Raw genomic sequence first — 23,289 nt, forward strand, 5'->3', positions numbered from 1 at the left:
TTTATCAAGAAAATTTGTAAAATTGATTATTATATCAAATAAATGAAATGAAATATAGAACTTACTTTCCTTTTTACAAAGATATAAAAAGAAAGGGAATATCACATTAAGCTTCATTTAACTGAAATTAAATTTTGGAATTCATCATATAAGCAACCGTTTATTAGAAAAGTAGGTATTTTCATATCCTTTCATCAGCTACGGTATATTCTCTAATAATATATTCTTAGGGTAATTGGTATTGCATTGTTCAAGCTATGTATGTATACAAAATTAGGAGTGAATAATATAACAGACATGTGATATAATCCGACACTTGTTTATTAAAAGTATATAGTGAAAAATACTTGTTATACGTTCATAATGTATTTTTAGATGCTAACATGAGTGTACAAACAGCCTACAGGTCCTTCGCTGGTAAAACGTTTGCAAAAGTCCGCCAAAGTGCGCAGTAATTCGAAATAAAATTTAAGTACCAATGTTTAATCTCAGGTCCGTAATTAGGGCGTGGCAAAAGAGAATAAGAAATAGAGGTAAGCTCCGCGTGCTTTCACTTATGTGCTTAAGTCCGGGACCAGGACTCCACAGTCTTGAAACCTATTAGAGCTAGGTTAATTTGAATCACAAATTTGAAAATTATCACCCAAATTAAGTAAAATTACATACTTGGTTTATCAAAATTGGATAAAATCTGGATGTGATAGAGCAAAATTAAATTTTTTGGATTTTGATGACGTCATAAAGTTAAAAAATTCAATTTTTTTGATAACACAGGCAAATTTGATCCAATCTAATTGGAATTTTTTTTGAAACCCACTAATATTGGGTCATTCTTTTCAGCTGTGATGTCAATTTTTCGCTAGCTATCACTGATGTACTTAATTCTGGGACCAGGACTCCACATTCTGAAACCTATTATAGCAAGGTTCATTTTGATCACAAATTTGAAAAGTATCACCCAAATTAAGTAGAATTACATACTTGGTTTATCAAAATTGGATAAAATCTGGATGTGATAGAGCAATTTTAAAATTTTTGGATTCTGATGACGTCATAAAGTTAAAAAATTCAATTTTTTTGATAACACAGGCAAATTTGATCCAATCTAATTGGAATTTTTTTTGAAACCCACTAATTTTGGGTCATTCTTTTCAGCTGTGATGCCAGTTTTTCGCTAGTTGTCACTTATGTGCTGAATTCCGGAATCAGGATTCCACATTCTGGAAACCTACTAGAGGTAGCTCAATTTTGATCACAAATTTGAAAAGTATGACCCAAATTTAGTAGGATTACATACTTGGTTTATCAAAATTTAATTCTTTTTTTTTTATTTATACTTTAACTCTCGTGAACTTATACTTAGTCTTTTAAGGCTAAAAATAAACTGATTTTCTTAAAAGCTTCCAACAACTGGGTCTTTCTACGTAATTTTTAATGAACTTAATAACAGCTTGAAGCGCTCAAATTTAAAGTGTTCAGGAAATTGATTTAATGAGTCTATTCTAAAATATTGTGATACATTCTTCTCATTACGAAAATATTTCATTCTCATCACTCCGAATAAGGCACGGATACTTTATACGAAAGAAGACATATTTTATGCTCAATGTGTAAATATAATATACATGTCATAATTTTAAAACTATATTGATAAATTTTATATAATTACTTATGTTTTCTAAATAAGGAGTAAAGATTTTTTTATCCGCTAGTTATAAATATCAATCATTGAATTGAATATTGCATGACGTGAAAATTTTGAATATTATTTTCATTTTCTCAAAGTCCATATAAATAAATATACGGAGGTATTTAAAAATGTACAGTTATTATATTTTCGAGGAAAAACAGCAAACTTTTATGAACAACATACATCAATGTTGAATAAATCTAATTAAGGTATAACCTACCTACGCATAACAAACATTTATTTTATATAAATTTTTAAAATATACCTAAAATTATTATAGTATGGTACGTATTATAGAGAAGAAATTAATAATGGCATTATTCAAAAATATATCCCTAAAAAGTGCGTAGAACGCTCAGGTATAACAATACTCAAAACAAGTCGATTTAGCTTAACTTACCTCAGTACCAAGTTGCTTCGTTAGGTACGATCTAAAAGTGATGGGAAAATAGAAACAGTTTTTTGTATCTTAATTTCGAAATGATACTTTGGTGATATTGGATATTTTTACATGCGCGCCAGGAGGGAGTGCAAGGAATGCTTTTACACCCCCTTGTCTTGAAAGAAAATACACAGAAAAAGATTAAAACTTTATTGTCCTCTTCTACTATTTTCCACCTCAGTCCTACACGAAAAAATTCACGTTTCACCATTAATTAAACATACAGCAAATACGCTCAATTCATCAATAAAATCACATCTCCAATGTTTCCGAAGTTTTTCTGGTTTTTTTACCACAGTCCATGATTCGCATGCATACAATAAAAAACAAGCCACTCAAAATAATTTAACACCCAAGTCTTTGTTATTTTAGAAATATTGTTGCCAGTAACGACCTGAATTTATTAAAAGCTACCTTTTTGACGGTTACACTCCTCTTGATCTTATTTGCACATCTATCACCTTCAACTCCAAGCTCCAAGGAATACATATTGGTTCACTTGTTCCACCATGGTGCTATGAATTCTTAATCCCATTTGGTTTTTGTTTGCTTATCACCACGCACTTTGTCTTACTTGTGTGTATTTATAAATAGTTTAAAAAACTCAAATTTTTTAGAAATATTTCCAAAAAAACTATTTAAAATCGTATTTTCTAAGAGACCATTTTTATAAATCAGTTACCTAATTATCTTCAAAAATTTGACTGTTCTATTACCTGTAACAAAATTATTTGAACTATGACTAATCTTGATGGTGAAGGTCCAATCTAACGTATGAGATGCACCCTTTAGTAAAAACAGCTTTTATTTGAAACATTTTCTTGTATCTGATTTACCTCAGAAGAGAGTGTCTGTACACTTTTAGGGCATGCTATATATCTTCAATTTTATAATACAATCTAACCATGGCGCCATATATGATTTGTTATTTATTGTTTCTAAATAATTTGAGTCTCGCGTTTAGTTAAGGAATAATTTTGTACTCTTATTTGAAAAGCTTGAAGGTCAAAGACATTGCTCTTATTCACAAACATTAATTACGATAGTTGTAGTTCTTGGGCCAGTATAAATTTTTACAACTTAATTTATTGAGGACAATCTAGGGTATTTTCAGATTTAAAGGCAAAGTACTAAACTCTCGCAGCTAAACCTCACGGTAAGTATCCAAAATTATATTTTCCTAATGAGTCTCCCTAAAAATACAAACCTTATTTTTGTCGAAAAATTTCTGCAATGGTAGCTCATGCTTGTTCCTACTCAATGTAATAAGAACAATCAACGAAACAAACTTATTACCTATTTGATAAACTGCGTTAGCAAAAATTAGTTTGTTGATCCTAGGACTACTTACTATTGATGTAAAATAAACATTGTTAACAAAAATATATTAATTTAGTGTATGAAACGTCATCTTTGAATATAAAACAAAATCATATTCCAATTTATATATGTAACCATCCATGAATTCCAAGTGAAACTATTATTTACTTTGGTACATGTAGTGTCACCTATGAATATTAAACGAAAATATCATCGGATTAATAATCTTGTTTATCATACAAAATTTTATCCCTCATTTCACCCCTTCCAGTTTTATTTTCGTGACAAAAAGTAGTTTATGTGCTTTTCAAAGGTCTCTATTACCTTCATTCAGAAATTCATCAAAATTGGTCTAGCGGCTTAGGCGTGAAAACTAACTGACAGGCAGACTGAGAGCTACGTTCACATTTATAATATTAGTTATGATTCAACAAATTCTTAAACTTCAATAAATTTATACGAACAAATAAATTTATTATTTAGAGAAATGAGTCTCATGAGCCTGTGACTCATGAACTTATCCAAGAGGCTCAAATAGCACGTAGGCCTGCGTGATATGAAGCTCGGAAAAATCGAGTTGAGCTTTGTTGCTTATATAAAATTCGAAAACATTTAGAATATCTCCAAAATCTCGAATAAAAGTGGTTAAACTACCTTTCGAAATCCAAAATAAAAATAGAGTGAGACTTGTAGATTTTTTAACTTCAAATTCTACAATTTGTGTGTTCAAGCAAATCGATTATTTCTAAACAAATCAATGATGCTCATTTTTTGCTAAGCCAGTTTGCAAACCTTTCTGGCCAACTCTTCAGTTTGGCTTGTTGTATAAAAAAATGATATGAAACTATTTATCATACGTTATTAGTCAGCTATATTCTCACAGTTATATATAAAAAAGAGATAGTTATTCCTTCTGGTAATGTATTTTATATTCAGCATAGTAAACACAACTATGATGCTGTATAGAACCATCGAGGCAAATAGGCATATATCCGTAATTAAAATTTTATTGTCATATGCAACCAGCATTATAGTAAGCTCTGGCAAATCTCGGCTTACCACACATTAGTGGACAAGTACTAGCAGTTGACGAGCTGATTCACGAGCATGCATAATGTTTTTATTTACTTCCAAATACTAATGTAATGCTGTTTCAGTACAAAGCCAAAGCATAGTCTTGGTTTGTAACATCAAAATCAAGAAACGTTGCTGATCAGACCAGTAAAGCCAAAACAGAAAACGCTTGCACCATTACATAGATAGCTCCAGTGATGATTATTCGAAAGATGTTTCAAACAACCGTTGGTATTGTCCTGTAAGCTAAATAGGCCGGGCGAGAATCACTATCGACCATGAAATTAAGGACTCCACGACGCCGCTTGGCACTACTTGTAGAAGAGTAGAAGGTAGGGGTTGATATTTTACCTACCAAATCATTTTCACAACTAGCTTGAAAACCATGGAGTAAATGAAAATAAGCAACAAACATAAGTTCTATCTGATTTAATTTCACAAAGCACGATTAGATAGAAAAACGACACTCTGTGAAACTTTTTCAAACCGCCCCCAAAATGTTATTCGGATCGTTCTGATCAAACGCTTTCACAGCCACAAAATTTTTTAACGAGTAGTTTTCGAGCTGTTGTTTCACAGAAAGCTATTTTTTTTTTCTAATCATGCAGCCTTTGAATTTTATTTAAAATACTATAAAAAAAAAATAATAATAAACTCATTTCAATGCCTGAAGAAATCAGTAATCGGTGAAAGTCATCAAATACTACAAACTTCCTCTTCTAAGCAATCCCATGTAAAATGAAGTGAAATAAAATGTTGTCTTTAAAAGGTCATAACACGGCAAATATGAATTTTAGACAAACAGGCTTTTGTACTAAAACCACAAATCTTAAATCTTAAACCATTATAAAAAATCGGCAGATAAAATCGTCAAAGCACACAATTTATTACCACGGGGCAGGGTGCATCCAACGACATTATTGTGGATCTATAAGTTTAAATGCCAAAGACTCAATTTGTTGAACTCTCAATTGAATTTTTATACATTAAACCGAAACCGCTAAAAATTCTTAGTAAATCTGTCACTCAAAGTTTTGAATCAACCTGTATGTATGTCGATAATAACTGTATATATAATTTATATAGTTTATTAATACGACCAATGTACTAAGTTTTAATGAACTTGATTGTATACAAGCATTACTCCAATAGAAATGTTACCAATAACAACTTTGGCTACAATGTTCAATTCATACTAACATGGGAGACAAATAAATCTAATTTAGTTAATAATTCAAATACACTTTAGGCATCTTTATTAAGGTAGATAGATATCTATACGTACGTTTAATAAATAGCTGTATAAAGTTCTTTAAATATCGAATCCACATGAGTATATATATATAACTTCAATTATAAAATTTGACCAAGTTGTTGAAGATTTAGCAGTAACTAGGATATTAACTTGGAACTGAATTATAGGTACAATCAATTCCAAATTTTGCACGCATAATAGGCTTTTGTCCACTAAGAATAAATCGGATGGATAAGAGTTTCTATTATGATTAATCATGATATGTAGATAACAAACACAAAATTATTTTTAATAAGAAATAAAGATTAATATTATTTTTAGAAAATAAATTCAGTAAAATTAGGCATTCAGTCACGTGACAGCAAACACCAATCAGAATGTGTTACGTCACGATTTGCCAAACGCTAGTAATGCTGTTTACATTTTAATAGAAGGAAGCAGGTTACTTGATTTATTGTCATGCACAAAAGTGATGGTTTACTTACAACTTCTTACAACTTTCATACACAAAAATGATTGCTTCTCAAGTCGCGAAGTCATTTATGGCACTATGACACTCTGCACTGTGTTCGAAGTAAATTTGAAAATGCGTCCATTCAGTTTCGTCCCAAGTTTGTAACGCTTAAAAATATTAATGCTACGAAAAAAATTTTGGTATAGGTGTTCATAGAATCACCTAATTAATCCATTTCCGGTTGTCCGTCCGTCCGTCCGTCCGTCTGTGGACACGATAGCTCAAAAACGAAAAAATATATCGAGCTGAAATTTTTACAGCGTACTCAGGACGTAAAAAGTGAGGTCAAGTTCGTAAATGAGCATCATAGGTCAATTGGGTCTTGGGTTCGTAGGACCCATCTTGTAAACCGTTAGAGATAGAACAAAAGTTTAAATGTAAAAAATGTTCCTTATAAAAAAATAAAAAACTTTTGTTTGAAACATTTTTTTTAAAACATCACTGTTTACCCACGAGGGCGTTAATTAGGTGCAAATTTTATAGTATGAATTAATATAGGAATATCAGTTGTGTGTGTGTCTATTTAAAAGTGAATATCTTTTGTTATTTACGTGACGTCAAAAAAACAAACGATTGCGCATCAACACTGTCTATACATGGTATTTCAACAATTAACTCAGTCAATTGTTTGTTTTCACTTGTTTTTTTTTAATATGTAATACTTTTGGTGTAAATTAGATATTAATGTAACGTATAAACCATTTTTTCATATTTAAGACCTATTATTATGATTGAATTTCTGATATTAATACTCCACCGATCAAAATAATGTTAATTGCTTCACCAAAAAAATGTTTTCTAAAACAAAACTTCAGAACGTGCCTAGTTTTTTACCATAGAGATAATACCATAGAGCTACAAAGTGTTGTCGCCCAGCTTTAGCCATAATAGTATATGTATATACAGAACATGTGTTATCTGCGCGCTTGATTGTAGTTGAGATTATTATTGGCTGAGAGGCACTGGCAGAGACAGAAGAACTATATCTTTCGCTGGGGTCAAGAATTTATTTATTACGTTCCCTATGTCTATACAGCTCTAAGATATTATTTTTATATCTATGTTTTTACACAGCTACGTCAAACATAGCATGTAAAAAACCTGTAAGTATCTAACATCATCATATACAGTAATAGGAAAAAGTTCGATAACACTTAAATCATCATCATTGTCATATCATTGTCATAGCAGAGACAAGGATCAGCTTTATAAGTCGTCATTTCCACATTTGTATCTACTCTAAATTCTTTTTAATGTGTATGTGATTGTTTGCGCTTAGCGTAACAAAAAACTACTAAAACCGAGTACATTGAAAACAATGCAAGTCCCCAAAACAAGTAACGGTGAATTTTTTCCCAATCCATTTCCATCGTTTTTCAAATTCGCCTTAAAAACGTGCCCGTATTGTAATCCATTTAAACTCATATAAACAGACCTTTATCTTGAACCATTTGAAAATAATTTGAGGGTAGCCGAAATTTTTCCCATCACTAAAGAATAATATTATTATGTAAAGGATGGTAACTTGACATATATATAAAGTCGCTGACGACTAATGCTGTTTTTTTTTTGGCTAAAACGATAACGAAATTATCTCAATCCTCTAAAACTAAAAACAGGAAATCATCTAGTCCTCAAGATTTTAGTCGATAAAAAAATGATTTTGCCCTTGAAGTTTTTAATTTTACTGAAAGGGTAAAGCTCCAAGATGTAAACTTTAATTTCTTGATCACTCTGATCGTTTCTTGAATTACCTGTTAGGACTCTCAAACATGACGAGAGTTAATTAATTGCGACTCCTGTATCGTTTTTGAGAAGCCCACTTTGTGCAAAATACAGTAGTCTCGATAATCCGAAACGTCCAGTAATCCAAACTCTTTTCGTCCGCCAATTCAACACCACTCTCTATGCCTGTGAGAGTACCAGCGCTGGATTTATTCTAGGAGCACTTGGGGCTAGTGCTCAGGGCGGCAAATTTTCAGGGGCACCAATTCACAACTACACTTGAAAAGCTATTGATTTTCATTCAATTTTCGAAAATCGGGTTCATTAGATCTCGTTTTGAAGTTTTGAAGTCCTAGGAACCTATTTCAAATCATTTCCGTATGATGTATGCATACAAACTCCTAGTAATTCTTTTAAACGGCTTGACCGATTGAATTGCGGTTTTGCGTTCTAAAAGGTTCTACAAGGTTTTGGCCGATTGCTAAAAGTCGTATCAAAATCGGTGATTCGATTAAAATATCGCTGTCGAAAACTTTCAAAAAGAGTAATCGAAACTTTATTCATTTTATGTAAAATTTCGTTAATGGGGTGGCATTTTTTCAATGTCAATGTACTACTACCTTCCCTATTTCAAATGAGCCTATGAAGTATCGATGTAAGTTAAAGATATCAAGCAGATCTTATCGATACGAAAATTGGCCACCCTCTAACATACACGCTATATTACACACAGAGATTGAAAACTTGGTATGTTCAAAGAACAGCAGATAAAGACAAGACAGTAACAATGAAGACGGATGCTAAATGAAAATTGGGGGGGGGGGGGGGTATTTTTACAAAACAAGGAATAATTAAGGAATTCTTCGTATCTTTGAGGAGACAATTATCGAAGGTCTGTATAATTATTTTAAAAATAAAATTAAAACAATGTGAATACTCGTGCGTTAAAATATTTTATTGAAAGATACCTAAATGGTATTACAAATTAGGTTTTTTTTCTAAATTGTTTTTCTTTGATGATTTTATTAAAATACAGAATATTTTTCATTCTCATTTATTAATAATAATTATATATATATCACGAGAATATACTTTTTATTTAATAATAATAATAATAATAATAATAATCAATAATTAATCAATAGTAACTATTTGTTTATAAGTCTATATTTTACAAAATAATGGAAGCTGATATTTCTTTCCCGTGTAAATTGATCTTTTTTTGCAATAGTTTGTTCTTAAATATATTAGTTAAACAATATCTACGCCTTAAGAATTTTTTTGGTCAAATTTCACTCCATTTACAAATATTTAAAACACAACATTAAACAGATTGTCAAATAATACTAGACATTAACTCTGTTCGCTTCGTCAAGATATATAAGTTTGTATGTCATAATGATGATCATTAAAAAATTAAATCAGTAACTGTGTTGTTTCAGAAAATTAATGATGAGTAAATGAATCAGTAATAACTTACAAATATATATGTCAATATTGTAATTTCCTTTAGATTGTAAACTAGTTACAAAAAACCACTCCAAATAGCGCTAACTACACATCTATTAACTAAAGTCTGCGTCGAATTAGCACGAGTTGGATTGTTTTTTGGCACTTTTGTTTTTTTTTTTTTTAAAGTTAAATTTAGAATTTTACTAGTTAGCTTACAATCTGACGAAAATTAATAACAATATTACGTTGACATATATATAGATTAAAGAAATGGCTAACAGGGGATCAGTGATGATCAGTGATGATTTAAAAAAATAATAATATATTTTAATAATGTATTTTAATTACGACAATTCGTTTTTCATTGTTCGATAGTGTTGCCTAATTATTAATTCCCGACACAAATCGCATTATATTCAATTTTTAATCTAGGAAATTATTTGTGATTGATATTAACGAAATCAGTAGCACTGGATATGTCTCATATTATGTCAATCCAAAACCGTATAAAAATTATATATCCAGTGCATACAAATCGTATACAACATAATTGTGTTTTGAAATTTGACTGGTCTTATCTATTAAAGATATATACACCTGAGTGGAAAGCACTCTCATTTCTACCTCCTTAGTTGCGTTCGCTCTTATCCTAAGGCTGATGATATCTTTAAGTGCTTACCAATTCATAACTTATTTTTTAAGAAAAACTCAATGACCACCTTTATCCTTAACATGGCAGTATAATTCCCGATACTTAAAAATAATGATCAGTATTTTTTCTCAAATATGTATACAGAGTATACATTATAACAACAGGACTTCATCAAATGGTAGATAACTTTAAAATAATGATAATTTATCAATACACTTATAAGCAGACAAGCGTCCCTTTCTAGATATAAGGTGTTGCAATTTTAGAAAATAGGATATTACTGTAAATATTGCCAAAGAGTTGGCCTAAACAAACTGAAAATTTTTTGCACAATACTACAGACATAGTCAATTGCTTGATAATATTATATTTGCAAAAGTCGGGGGCATTAGAGATTTTTTTCCAAAACAGAGGGAGACACACTCATATCCCTATCGCTGATTTTCGTATTCTATCACCATAATATATAAATCATGACGGATCCATAACTCATACCGTCTGTCGTATTTCCAACTTTTCTAAGCAGGCGTTTTGGCTATATTCACAAAAATATCTTTTTTTCTTAAAAAATTTCAACATCCTGTATGTAAAAAAAAATGCTTTCCTTAGCTATAAGTGTTACTGTTATAACTTGGACCGCCTGTATAATTACATAACCGAGTATTTATAATTGGCAATTAAAGAAATTATCTAGCCGATATTCGTATGGAGTTCGTGAAGGAAAACTGAGCGAAAACATTCAAAGGCAAATCGGGTTGTATCGTTCTTATTATTCCAACAGGCATTGATATTTCCATACTATATCCATGGTTGGACTTGATTAACGAAGTATTTACCCGAGTGAATATTCTGAATAAAAGAATCCTATTCATGATTTTTAATTTATAAAAAATTTCTAAAATCAACCTACAGATGATATTGTACTTTATTTGTAAAATTTAAGCAATTCGCAGTAAGCAATATCGAAAAAGACCCTTTGTGTTTTCAAAAAAATTACCCTTTTTGTAAATGGAATGAAATATTTAAAGATTTTATGAATCATAAAATAAATGCGGTGTTATCATTTTTTGTACCGTTAATTATATAAAATAATATAAAATAATCAATATTTGGTCAATAAAAATTAGTAAAATTCACAAAACTAACGAACAAAAAATGAGGGCTAAAAAGTATCTATTCTTCTTTGAAAAAAGACACAATTATCCACAACTAAAAAATTCATTCACAAATTATAAAATTTAACCATAATTTGTTTAATTTTAAATATCAAAAACTTTTTTTTAGTTCTAAAAATAATTTGAAATTTTTTTAATTTTCGAAGTAATACTTATTTATACATAAATTTAAAAAGTACAATACTTATTTGTACATAAATTTAAAAAGTACAAATTTTTTACATCAGCGATTTAGCATATATTTCAGACCAAAAAATCGCAAAAACTCTTTTTATGTTTATTTTTAATTTTATTATTATTTCTAAGCTAATGTAAGCTTTAACGACAAATCAAATATTATACTTTATTTGGAATTGAAAAATAATTACGAAAATTTTAGTCAAATAAATTCTAAATTGCCAATGTAATAACAACCGTATAATAATATCCATGCCTTTCTTTGCATGCACGTGCATTTTTTAAGAATATAATTCTTCATCATTCAAACATAGGTGTAATTACACTTCGACTTCCGAATCGGAATCTAACTTTAACAGCTATTCCACCTTCGCTTCGGCTCCTTTGCCAATTTTTTTTGTTTAAAGTTTCAGGCTGAGCATATTAATTAGATCTTAAATTTCACTTCAAAATTATCTAAGGCATAGTTAACAATAGGCTTTTCTTATAAATGTATCTTAGCATTACATTCGAATCATAAAAAATATTTTCCTGATACTTTACAAAACCGAACAAAAAATGATCGAAGACGTTAAACAAAGCAAACATTAATTTAATACACATTAAGTGCATTTAATTAATAAAACTATTGTCCTTTTGGCAAATAATTCCTTAATATTATCACGATTTTGAGCAATACTATTAATATCAATTTATTTAATAGGATTCACCTTTCAATTGTGTGTTTTTTCCTTGGCAATATGGTTTCAATCGTAATTTAAAATGCACTCCTAATTCTAAACAAATAAAATTTCAATTACTTTTCGAATAAATTTTTCCCTTCAATTCCAATAGAAAAATCTCTCTAAAATCCTGAGAATAAATAATCAATAGCCAAAAAACGCTCGTTGGAAAGTATTCACAGGATGCAACAAAAATGTAGATTGTGGATTCGTTTTTATGAATATCTCGTAAACGATAATTCTTCCATAAAAACTTCAACCAAATTAATACTCGTTAAATCAGAATTTCTTAAAATGCAGTCAGATACAAATTATTTGCAAGCGACAATTTAACTCTGCAACATTACCAATAATTTTTAATGTTTTTTGGCTATCAATAGTTTATTAACGGATAGGTTATTACCGTAGGTAAATTGTTCCAAGATTATCACAATGATTAGAAGGTCATTTACATCATATTTTGTTAAATTTTTGAAAAATAAAATTTAAAAAATACATAGATATTAATAATTTACAATTATTTAAGGCCTTAAAATTTATTTTCGAATAATTTTTTAAATGTAGTTTGTTTCAATCTGTTTTTTCTCTGGAATACTTTAAAATTTATGAGATTTATGGAAAAATCTCACCATTAAACAACAAAACCAAAATTGGCATTAAATTTTAAATTTTTATGCATGTTTCCATATTATTCGGCTTCGTATTTTGTCCTTCAAAATTTTTATGACCTAAATTATTCTTGATGTGTTTTCACCAATAAAAAAATTTCTATTTTTTTCAAGGGAAAACAATGTTACAATGTACTAAAAGCACTGGCCTTTTGATGAAAAAACAAATGTACTCTGTAGGATCTTAGACTACATATAAATATTTGATTATAGTAAAATTTTAAAAAAAATTCAATTCATATTTATTGAAAATAATAACATCAATCAACAGTAATACACAAAACCGTAATAAAAATTCATTCCTCCAAAATAAATCAAACCACTGGTACAGTAGAAATAAGAACACCCGTTAGATTTTACTTTCTGTATTTCTGTAGAACGTATGAAAATGGTTTATGGATGTCATAATTATTTGTTTAATTTACAATTGTTATTACTAAATGAACAGCCATTTCAAAATTGTTTTTCTTGTTTCACAATACACTATGAATTTTTCCATATTACACAGAACTTTCTTTCCATTCGTAACACGATTGTGTCTATTATCACGCTAGACTACCAAAGTTAAGTTGTAATTTTTACTTGAATAACGTATTATTACAGAGGAAATATTTTTAAAAAAATTAAAATAATTTGAAAATTCTGAGTTTATCTCCAGAATAGATGAATATTTGCAGTATTATTAGTTCGAAAGCTGCTATTTGGAAAATGATTCTTAATCCTGATTATTAAAAAAAAAAATAAATAAAAAAAAATCTACCCTCGCAGGTTCATACAATATAATAATTTATTTTTAAAATCTTTAAAAGAAAAATTTTTAATACAATATTATCTTAGTTTGCTTTGTTAATTCAAAAATCATGAACCTAATCTCTACTTATACTTATTCAAATCCCAAATCAATTTTATAAAAAAATTGTGCGAGTAATTACCCACATTTTACTAAATATTTTCAAAGATCTTTTTTTCCTTAACTGTATAAAACGAAAAAATCCATAAAATGTCGAACCGAAAAACAATAAATTCTTGAAGGCCATCGAAATTCCTAACTAATTTTTTTTAATTGGCTCTAGAGTAAAATAATATGAATGTTTTTTTATAAGGAGTACAACAATAAACTCCCACAAAATTAATAAAAAAATAAATAACAAAGAAAATAAAAGTATGTTTGAAAATAAATACAAAAAATTATCCGAATTTTCACACAAAAAAATGTAGAGGAGAATTTTTCACTTTTAAAAAATATTAATAAAAAATTAAAACCACGCTCTATCACGCACTTAATATGTAGGTTGTCTGCACACATACAGCGCGTGTAAAGTACAATAGGAGATAATTAATAATGTAATAATAATAGTAATAATAATCATAATAATATAATAATAACGTATTAATATTAAATAATTTTTTTCTGGAGAATATTTATTAATAGTACACAAAATGGCGGCGTAGGGGCAGAAGGGCATCTGATGTTAATGTGCGGCCTCTGTAGTTGGTTTCAGTTCTTTAATCTGTTTAATTAGGTAAGCCTTTTCATCATTAAATTGTTCATCTTCAGATCGATCTGTATGGAATTTGGTTAGAAAATCAACCAATTTATCTTGGTTGCGAAGTAATATATCCAATATTGGTTTCGGCTTATTTGGATTTGCAACAAACACCTAAAAGTATCATCCAATACATTAAATCATCATTAAACATTTTTAAATCCGAAAAAAATTTTTACAAACCTTAAAAACGTGGAAGGCCTCAAATTGAATATTTCGTGATTTTTCTTTCAACATATTCATCATTAATTTCAAATTGTCTGGATTCGATATATACCTTGTCATCACCTTAAAAACAAAATATTTTCAAAAGAATGTAAATACGTATCGATTTGTTTTAAGATGTATTTCGAGCAACAAAGTCTTTTGTAAATTAACTAAGTGATTAAATATATCGAGCTTAGTTTTCTCCCAGGACACTATACGGGCAATAAGCAACTCATATTTTGTCGTCTGTAATTAAGTATATGGTCGCAAATAAATAAAGACGAAAAATGGCAAAATGACATTTTGTACTATAAATTATATGATAGCTTCGCTCAACACGTGTGTGGAGAAAGGAAACAAAAACTAGTCTATTAAGGCAGAGATAGCACTTTTATATAAAGATAATGATTTGTGACCAAGTTACAAATTTTTTAAAAAAATGTATATAAAATAATAGAGTATAAAAAAAATAAAAATGGCTATTCCCAGAAAGATAAAATAATAGAGTATAAAAAAATAAAAATGGCTATTCCCAGAAAGAAACGTGCTGATCTAAGATGCTCAGCAAATACATTTTTTGGCTAAGTTCTGGGCTTGGCCAAAACCAAAATTAACAAATTTGACATTGTATTCTTCTGATAGTTCGCATAATACTCCTAGAGCATTATGGTGGAGACTGTTTTAATTTCCTAACTTCCTCACAATTCTTTTTATATGCCTTTCGCAGTTTCAAAAATAATCGCTTGAGGATTAACCATGTCTTCTAATTTAGACTATAATAAGACATTGCGGATTTTATTAGACCAATAAATGAGATCGGATAGAGTAAAGATTGGATACCGAAAGTAAACATTGGATATTTGCAGATTCTTAATTTAAAAAATCTATCGAAAAATGTTTTGTAATGAAATTTTCTATTAATTTTTGAGAAAGAACACAAAAACAACCTCAATAATTTCTTTAATACTTGTAGTTTATTGAAACCATAGCCCAAAGCCATAGCCCAAAGCAAACTGATAAATCACATTTGTTAAAGCTTTGAAAATGACGAAATTAATCCCAACAAATTTAATCAACAAGTTGCAGGTATAAAAAAAATATCTTGAAGAATATACCCATTATATACTTACAGTAAAATTGTGCCTATCTAACAACAATTCTCCCAATAATTTTAAACTTTGACGGCGAGTAACATAATTTTCAGAATTAAGCAGTCGTTGATAATGATTGAACACTTTGTCATAATTCATTTCCAAAAAATCAGCACATAATATTTTGTGGCGTGTAAGTAATTCCTGAATAAAAATTAAAATAATAAATATTTTTCGTATTTTTTCAAATATTATTTATTAACCTTAAATGTAGAAAATGCATCAGAAGCAATATCAAATGTAGATACTTCAACATAGCGAAAAAAATTGAAAAAATCATCCGAGTACAGCATTATCTTTGCAAGCGCTTCATAACGAGCACATTCTCGTAACATTGTACCACAATTTAAAGCGATTTCTTGATGTTCGTATCTAGAAATTTACAAATAAAATTTTTTGGATTAAATTTTAAAATAACTTTTTCAAATTGATTTCGTTCTCTGAATCATATATTTCTTCCTATTTTATACGTATTTATGCTGTCGGGCCTAAAAACTAAAAAAGAAAAAATGCTTCAAAGTGTAAATTTAAGAGAGGTTCTTTTGATTTCAACAAAAAATAGCGCAAAGACCATCAAAACTCAAATGAAAGTCGCCACTGTTCTTTTAATCTAATATAACTTATAAGTTTAGTTATTGTGAACTTTTTCAGGTATCAAATAATTTCTTTTGATTCAAGAGCGCTACCATACCAAAAGTATGATATTGTTCAAAATTATTATACGCGAGTAAAAATCGAGTTTAAGGAAGTTCTTATTATTGCAAGAAATTTTTCATACTTTAAAGTTAAGTGTGAGGCTATTCGTACACAAGCGGGTCTTTAGCGTGAATAGAACGTTAAAAGGGTTAAAACTTCAGAATCCAACCAACTCCTCTATAGTCGACCAACTCAACCCAACCAAATCAGTGATAACAACCAGCTTTTCAGATAATTTATTTTAAAAAGTATTCACGCTAGAGACCCGCTTGTGTACGAATAGCCAAATTGTAATAAAATTTTATGTAGCTATAAGCCAATTTTATATTTTAAAGTACCTGAAAGATGAAAAATCTCAAATATAGTTAGTTAGCGATACTAACTATATATAAATGATTATTAAGAATCAACTTACATAATTGCTGTACACATTATCGAAATCGAATTTTTTTGTACTTGAATTTTAAAAAACGGGGTTATGTGACACTTTACGATCATTTAAAGATGCTTACAAATTAACATTTTTCGGGCGGCAAATAATGTAGCTAATATTAAATATTTATCAAGGTATATTTTTTAGTTTGAACAAACTAACTCAACCTAAGACACAATGAGTACACGCTGAACATATGATTGATTGTTTATGAAAATTCTTGTCGTTTTATATAAAATTTTAGAATACATAAACCAAACAATTATTGAAATTTAAGGTTTTCCAATAAGAAAAGTTATTTGAATATCGAATTAAGCCTTAACTTGAATGTTCTTTTATGATATTTAAATGAGACTCCTATTGGAAAACACTATATATACAATTATGTCATTAATCATTATTTTTCTTAGGCAAATTATCGCCTCTCTAAGTCAATCCATTTCAAGTATTCAGACAATGGATTTTTTAATTTTCACTAAGTATATTCCCGATTTAAACAGACTTAAATTAACGATTCAAGTTACCTAAATTTATAATATAATATTTTTTTTAATTTTTAATCAATACTAGAACTAGTTTAAACTAGAGCATGTTTGAAAAAATAACTAAAATTGTTCTAAATATTTATAGAATGTAATTTTAATTTAATACTGTCACAGTCAAATTAACAAAATTAAATTATGAAAAGGTCACGCTCAACTAAGTTCAATAATTATTAATGTGTTTTGAATTACAATATGAATTTGTAACAAATAATTTTAATTATTTTAATAAATAAATCAAATGCATACAAAATATTTTATTATCGTCATGAAAATTATCGTCATATAAAAATTAGACATGTTAATGAGCACCTGATAAAATAGGAAATTTGATACTTTTAAAATTTCTTAGTATTTAATAGTATGCATATAATGCATGCAATTAATTGCATAATTTATTGATTCTAGGAATATATTTTTCGTTATAAATTATATGTTTAGAAATGCAATTACTTACCCGGTCATTAAAGTGAACAAAATTTCTGGTTTAGTACAAATATATTCAACAGTCGGTGATCTGGTACCAATCTGTCGACGTAAAATATTGTTAAAAACTTGGGCAACGTCTTTTTTTCCTTCAAAATCAATTCGATTTAAATTTTGTATCAACAACAATAACAAATTACTGTTATAGAGTTCTTGAGCTAATTGTGCCACAATTATATCTGTTTGTGGTTCAGCATCTGAAGTACCATATAACATGTTTTTTATCAACACCAAATTTTTGCTCACATCTTCTTGAGCTTTTTCCGCTTTTTTATCACCACGTTCTAACGAACTAACAGCTTCTTTTAATGCTTTCACCACCTCCGCTGGACTTTTTTGTGATTTGCCAAATAGTGGCATTTTAAAAGCACTCATAGATAACAATAAATATATCACAAATATTTCAAAAATATGTTTAAAATTACGAATTATCACCAAATCTGAAAGTGACGTATAATTTTAATACCCTATCTGACCTACAATACTTATTTCAATATAAAATTATTTTACTTTGTATAACTAACCGTTTTTGAAATGTATACATTTGGAATTTAACAAATATTCAAATGAAGAATGGTATATTGTAATAAGTATGACATTCACCGTCTTAAAGCACTTTTTATTTAAGAAAATATTACTCTCATTGAATTTCTGACACTACGAGTATTTCACTTTAGTGTGATTCATAGGAACTTTTTGTTTTTATCATACACTAAATTATGTATGGAATTAATACGACATTTTAATAACTACCATAAATACTAAAATTACTCGACTAAAACTTGACGTATAAACCAGGGTTGTAGCGATTTTTCGCTGTCGGGGCTCCTAAATAGCTAAGCGACATAATTTTATCGTTTGGTTACTGATAGCCAAAGTGGCTATTTTCGTTTTTATAGATTTTTTCGTTTTTTTAGATTGGTTTCGAATAATAATTCTACCTCAAAAGTAAAATCTATGATAAAATAAATGTATTTAAGTAAATCGTAAATTGTATTATTTAAATTCTAAATAAAAGAAAAAATAGTTTATATACACGTATATTTCATTTAAATATTTGCGCTTACTTGAAGTACTACTAGCGCTGCATTACGGTCATAAGAAACACAGCGCCGTAAGTTGGCTACTTTGGAAAAAAATATCTGGCTACTGTGGCTACACACGCGCTCCGGCAGGGCGATTCGAGAAACAAATGATCTGGTAACTCTGGTATAAACCATAAATGTCTATGGTGTATATCCTTGGTAGAATCAGACAAAATAATATATGCTCTTATGAAAAGCAGGAGTAGGATGGGGACATTCTCTTACTCTCCACACGGTACCCAATCACCGCCATATTGCTTATGTCATATTTGTTGACAGTAAATATGGAAAAAAATTATTTAAAAAATCAACTTGACAGTTCGAATGTAAACAAACAATCAATATGGCGGTAATTGGGTACCGTGTGAAAGAGATTACAGAGAGTGAGAGCATTCCCCCAACCTTACGCCTACCTGCACAAAGAGCATACCTTGTCTGATTCTACCAAGGTGTATACTTAGATATATGATTTTGATTGAATAGTAGTTATGTCAAACTATGTTAGCAATAATGTTTTAAACTGATGGTTGATATGTGAGGTAGGCTTACTTTAGTTGTTCGGCTGAACAACTTCAAGTTTTCCACTTTTCTTTATCTAAAGTTGAAATTTGCCATTGGCACTTTGAAAAATAATGTTTTTTACTGAATATATGAAATATTTGATTATAGCAATAAACAAACAATAACTTATTTCGTTAAACAGAAAACTTTTAAATGACGATTATTTTCATTTAAATAAACCAGTATAGCTGGTTATAACGGAACGGTTTCGCATATATTGAATTGACGTCATATCCTAGAGTGGCCACAATATGTATATCGGAACATCACTTATATAGCGGTGTGAAACGTTTGTGTGTTCTGTATACACAAATATACAAATAGAATGAAGACACGAAGAGATTTACATATAATTTGAGTCATTCACATAGAACAGGAGTGACGGAGTTGGTTACATCTTAGACCGGATATCCAAATAAAATACGTAATGTGCGTTTTTCTTTAAAGTGTACTGCAGTCTCAACCTCATATTTTAAGTGGTATATAATGTGTTGAGATAGCTAAAGCTGTTTTAAGTATGAGGGACTTTGACTTTTATAAAATACACAAAAATTCGATAATTAAAAAATATTATCAAAATATAGTTTCATAATAAAAATAAGGAGCGTAATATAAAAAATTTTCTCCAAAATTAATCATAATCTTTTTTATATACTACCCCACTCATCATTAAAATATTTCTAATAAATTCCAAATTATTTTTAGACATCTGAAATATTTTTTAATTTGCGTGAATTCTAACTACCGTTCAACGTTAAAGTACAACTAGTTAAAACTGCTTTCGTTTACATAACAATCGAAAGCCTATCATGATCGTTTAAACTTTTTGTTACTCTCAAAAGCGTAATTTATACGCAAATAGTAATGTACCTATATACATGTTAATACAATTGCATCATTCATATTTCATTGACTTGCAATCACCTTGAATGCAAATTTAAAACAAACAAGTGAGGATAACAATTGGCTGTCGCATAATTAATATTTCAATGTTTTTCAGTGAAACTTTTGAAAATATTTTGAAAACTTAAAACTAAATTAGAAACAAGTATCTATTTTTTTTACTTATCTTGAAGTTTTTTAGTTTAGGATATTTCTCGACAATTGAGACTCAATAAAGACCAGGGGTGTTCTGATTACTGAAATTGTATGGAAAAATTCATTATAAATAAAAAAATTATTTCTTCATTATAAATAAAGAATTTATGTATTTAAGCGAGACTTTATATACACACAGAATAGAGAAGTTGCATTAATTTTTTTTAAGTTGCGCTGGCCTTAGGGCCCTACTACATTTAGACGTCCACCAACCACATTACGAATTGATTTAAACGAATCACTAATTGTTACTTAGAAGATCAAGAATCGACTCTTGCTAATGATTTGGTTCAATTCGCTGAAATGGCAAGCTCTATAAACGGCAAATCGGAGAATTTGAAGGAAAATGTATTTATCTGTAATAAAGGAAAACAATTTTCACTCAACTTTTGCAAACGCAGAAATAGTACTTTGCCAATGCATTTTGTTAAACATATATTTTTACAAAATGCATAATACAGCCCACAGAATTGCTCATCTTAATTTGAATAATACTTTGCCAATGATTATACATATATCTGCCAATATATATATTTGTCAATAACGGTGTCCAATTGTCCAATTGAGATGAGATCATTCTCCAAAATGATCAAAAATATATTACGTATGAGACAGGACCGTCTTGCCAGCTTAATAGTTCTGAACACTGAAATTGACATTGCTCGTGATTTGCCTTTCGAAAATGTTATCGATGTGTATGCTTCAATGATATCCCGTAAATTTTCTGTATCTCCTACATTTACATATGATTTTGATGATTCATGATATTACAAACAACATTGCTTTCCAATTGCATGATTCAACAGATAATCTAAATATCATTGAGTTGGTCAAATAATAATGCCTCTGAATTCATTATTGTTCGCCCGTCTTTTCGATGACTTTACAAAGAGAATATCCAAATATTAGCGTTTTTGTATAAAATGATTGCGCAATTTAAAAAAAAAATTAATATGACATACAACTCTTCAATTGCGTTCAAAACTCAGTTCTTTTGTAAAACACGAAAATTTTTATGTGAAGCTATTCTACAGAGAATTTTACAATTCTTAAATCAGTTTATCAACTTTTTTTTCATTTTGTATAGTTTTGTAGAAATTTTTTGAGCAGGCAAGTAGTGATGGCTAAGTTTCTTTTTACCCCCTGAATCAAATCTTGGATTCACGTCTGAGATGATAGTATTGAAAGTAGTTAATAATAATGGCATAAATATTAACAAAAACTATATTTATCAATGAAATACTTTATTTTTTTGATTAGGTATATTAAATGTTTCATTTATTGTTACTCATTTTTCAGTGCTTTGAAATCTTATGTAATTTTAAAATAAAAACTTAACAATTACATAAGTAATTCACAAAATTGAATACTATTTTTAAATATCACATTTTACACATAAAAAAATTACAAAATTTAAATAAATTATAAAAAAAACTATAATCTTGTACAAATGCAAAAAAGCGAAAAAGCTTATATGAAATTATGCAATTCCTTAATCCTTACAACCTAAAAATTTATTATTTTATAAATCAGGCATATTCTTTATTTAGCGTCTAAACTTATGATTACATAGCTAAAAGTTTTACATATACATTTTACTATAGCTAAAATGTATATTTTCAAAGAATATAAAAAAATTATGTCAAGGAGTCATGGAATAAGTTAAGAGTGTATTGAAGTCGATAATTGTAGCTTTGCATATTAACCTAACTAAGTTAAAATAACCTAAACAAATTTATCAACTCTCGCACATGACTGGAAGTTTTAAAAAAATTGAAACGATAAAGGTAAAGTTTTTTTTTTTTTTTTTTCGGGAATAATGAAATAAAAATTCATTATTTTTTCCAAAAAAACTCTACTTCTGGCCTAATATTATATTCAGTTTATTCTTGCCTTTCATTATATTTGGATACTTGATGTGCGACAATTGCTAAATTTGGTGAATTTATTTAAGCCATTTTAACTTAAATGCAGTAAAATAGAAATCTACAATTGCCTACTCCAATACTCTTTAGGTAAAAAATATTTGTCTCTAAAATAGTGATGATTTAATGAAATTTTATTGAACACTAATCATGAATAAAGGACAAAAAGTAATCGATTTTATGAGCTGTCTTTGTTCCAACCATTGACTTTTAAAAGATATTATATTTAATTAGAATTCCCATTATATAATATACTTTTTCGCAACATTCTGTAATAGTAAATTAAGGCGTCGGACCAAACACCAAAATTATTTTTATTTAAATTTAAAAAAATTGTATTCATTGCAAAATAAACAAATATCACGATATTCGAGATAAAATAAAAATTTTATTAAATCGTTTATAATATACCTATAGAATTTACGAAAAAAGTTTGTTTTTTCCATAAAAACCAAGGAAAACAAAACGATAAATGCGAGAAAAAGGCGCTTTGATAGATATTCATAAAATTGAAAAATCATGCGTCGTGGACTATGTAAAGTACGGAGCGCAAAATTTACCAATAAATGCACTAATTCTATTTCGAGTATCCTGATATTTATTTATATCATTAAAAATTTATTTTTTTGATATTTTAGACAGAACGAGAATAATTTTTCAATTACATTACGAATACTTCCGATTATTTAATT

The 23,289-nt window shown here is 28.6% G+C and overlaps 1 protein-coding gene across 1 annotated transcript; it reads right to left on the reverse strand.

Moving 5' to 3' along the window:
• Positions 1 to 14,250: 14,250 nt before the first annotated feature.
• On the reverse strand, positions 14,251 to 18,591 carry LOC123305007 (protein Mo25). The gene is made up of 6 exons (XM_044886597.1): positions 18,453 to 18,591; positions 17,900 to 18,368; positions 15,975 to 16,143; positions 15,751 to 15,915; positions 14,597 to 14,701; positions 14,251 to 14,527 (listed from the first exon to the last, which is right to left on the reverse strand). Exons 2-6 carry the CDS (start codon positions 18,301 to 18,303, stop codon positions 14,339 to 14,341), a joined length of 1,032 nt encoding a protein of 343 aa, XP_044742532.1. The 5' UTR covers positions 18,304 to 18,368; positions 18,453 to 18,591; the 3' UTR covers positions 14,251 to 14,338.
• Positions 18,592 to 23,289: the final 4,698 nt, after the last annotated feature.

This window comes from Chrysoperla carnea, chromosome 1 (assembly GCF_905475395.1).
Source record: "Chrysoperla carnea chromosome 1, inChrCarn1.1, whole genome shotgun sequence".
In the NCBI taxonomy this organism is placed as follows: domain Eukaryota; kingdom Metazoa; phylum Arthropoda; class Insecta; order Neuroptera; family Chrysopidae; genus Chrysoperla; species Chrysoperla carnea.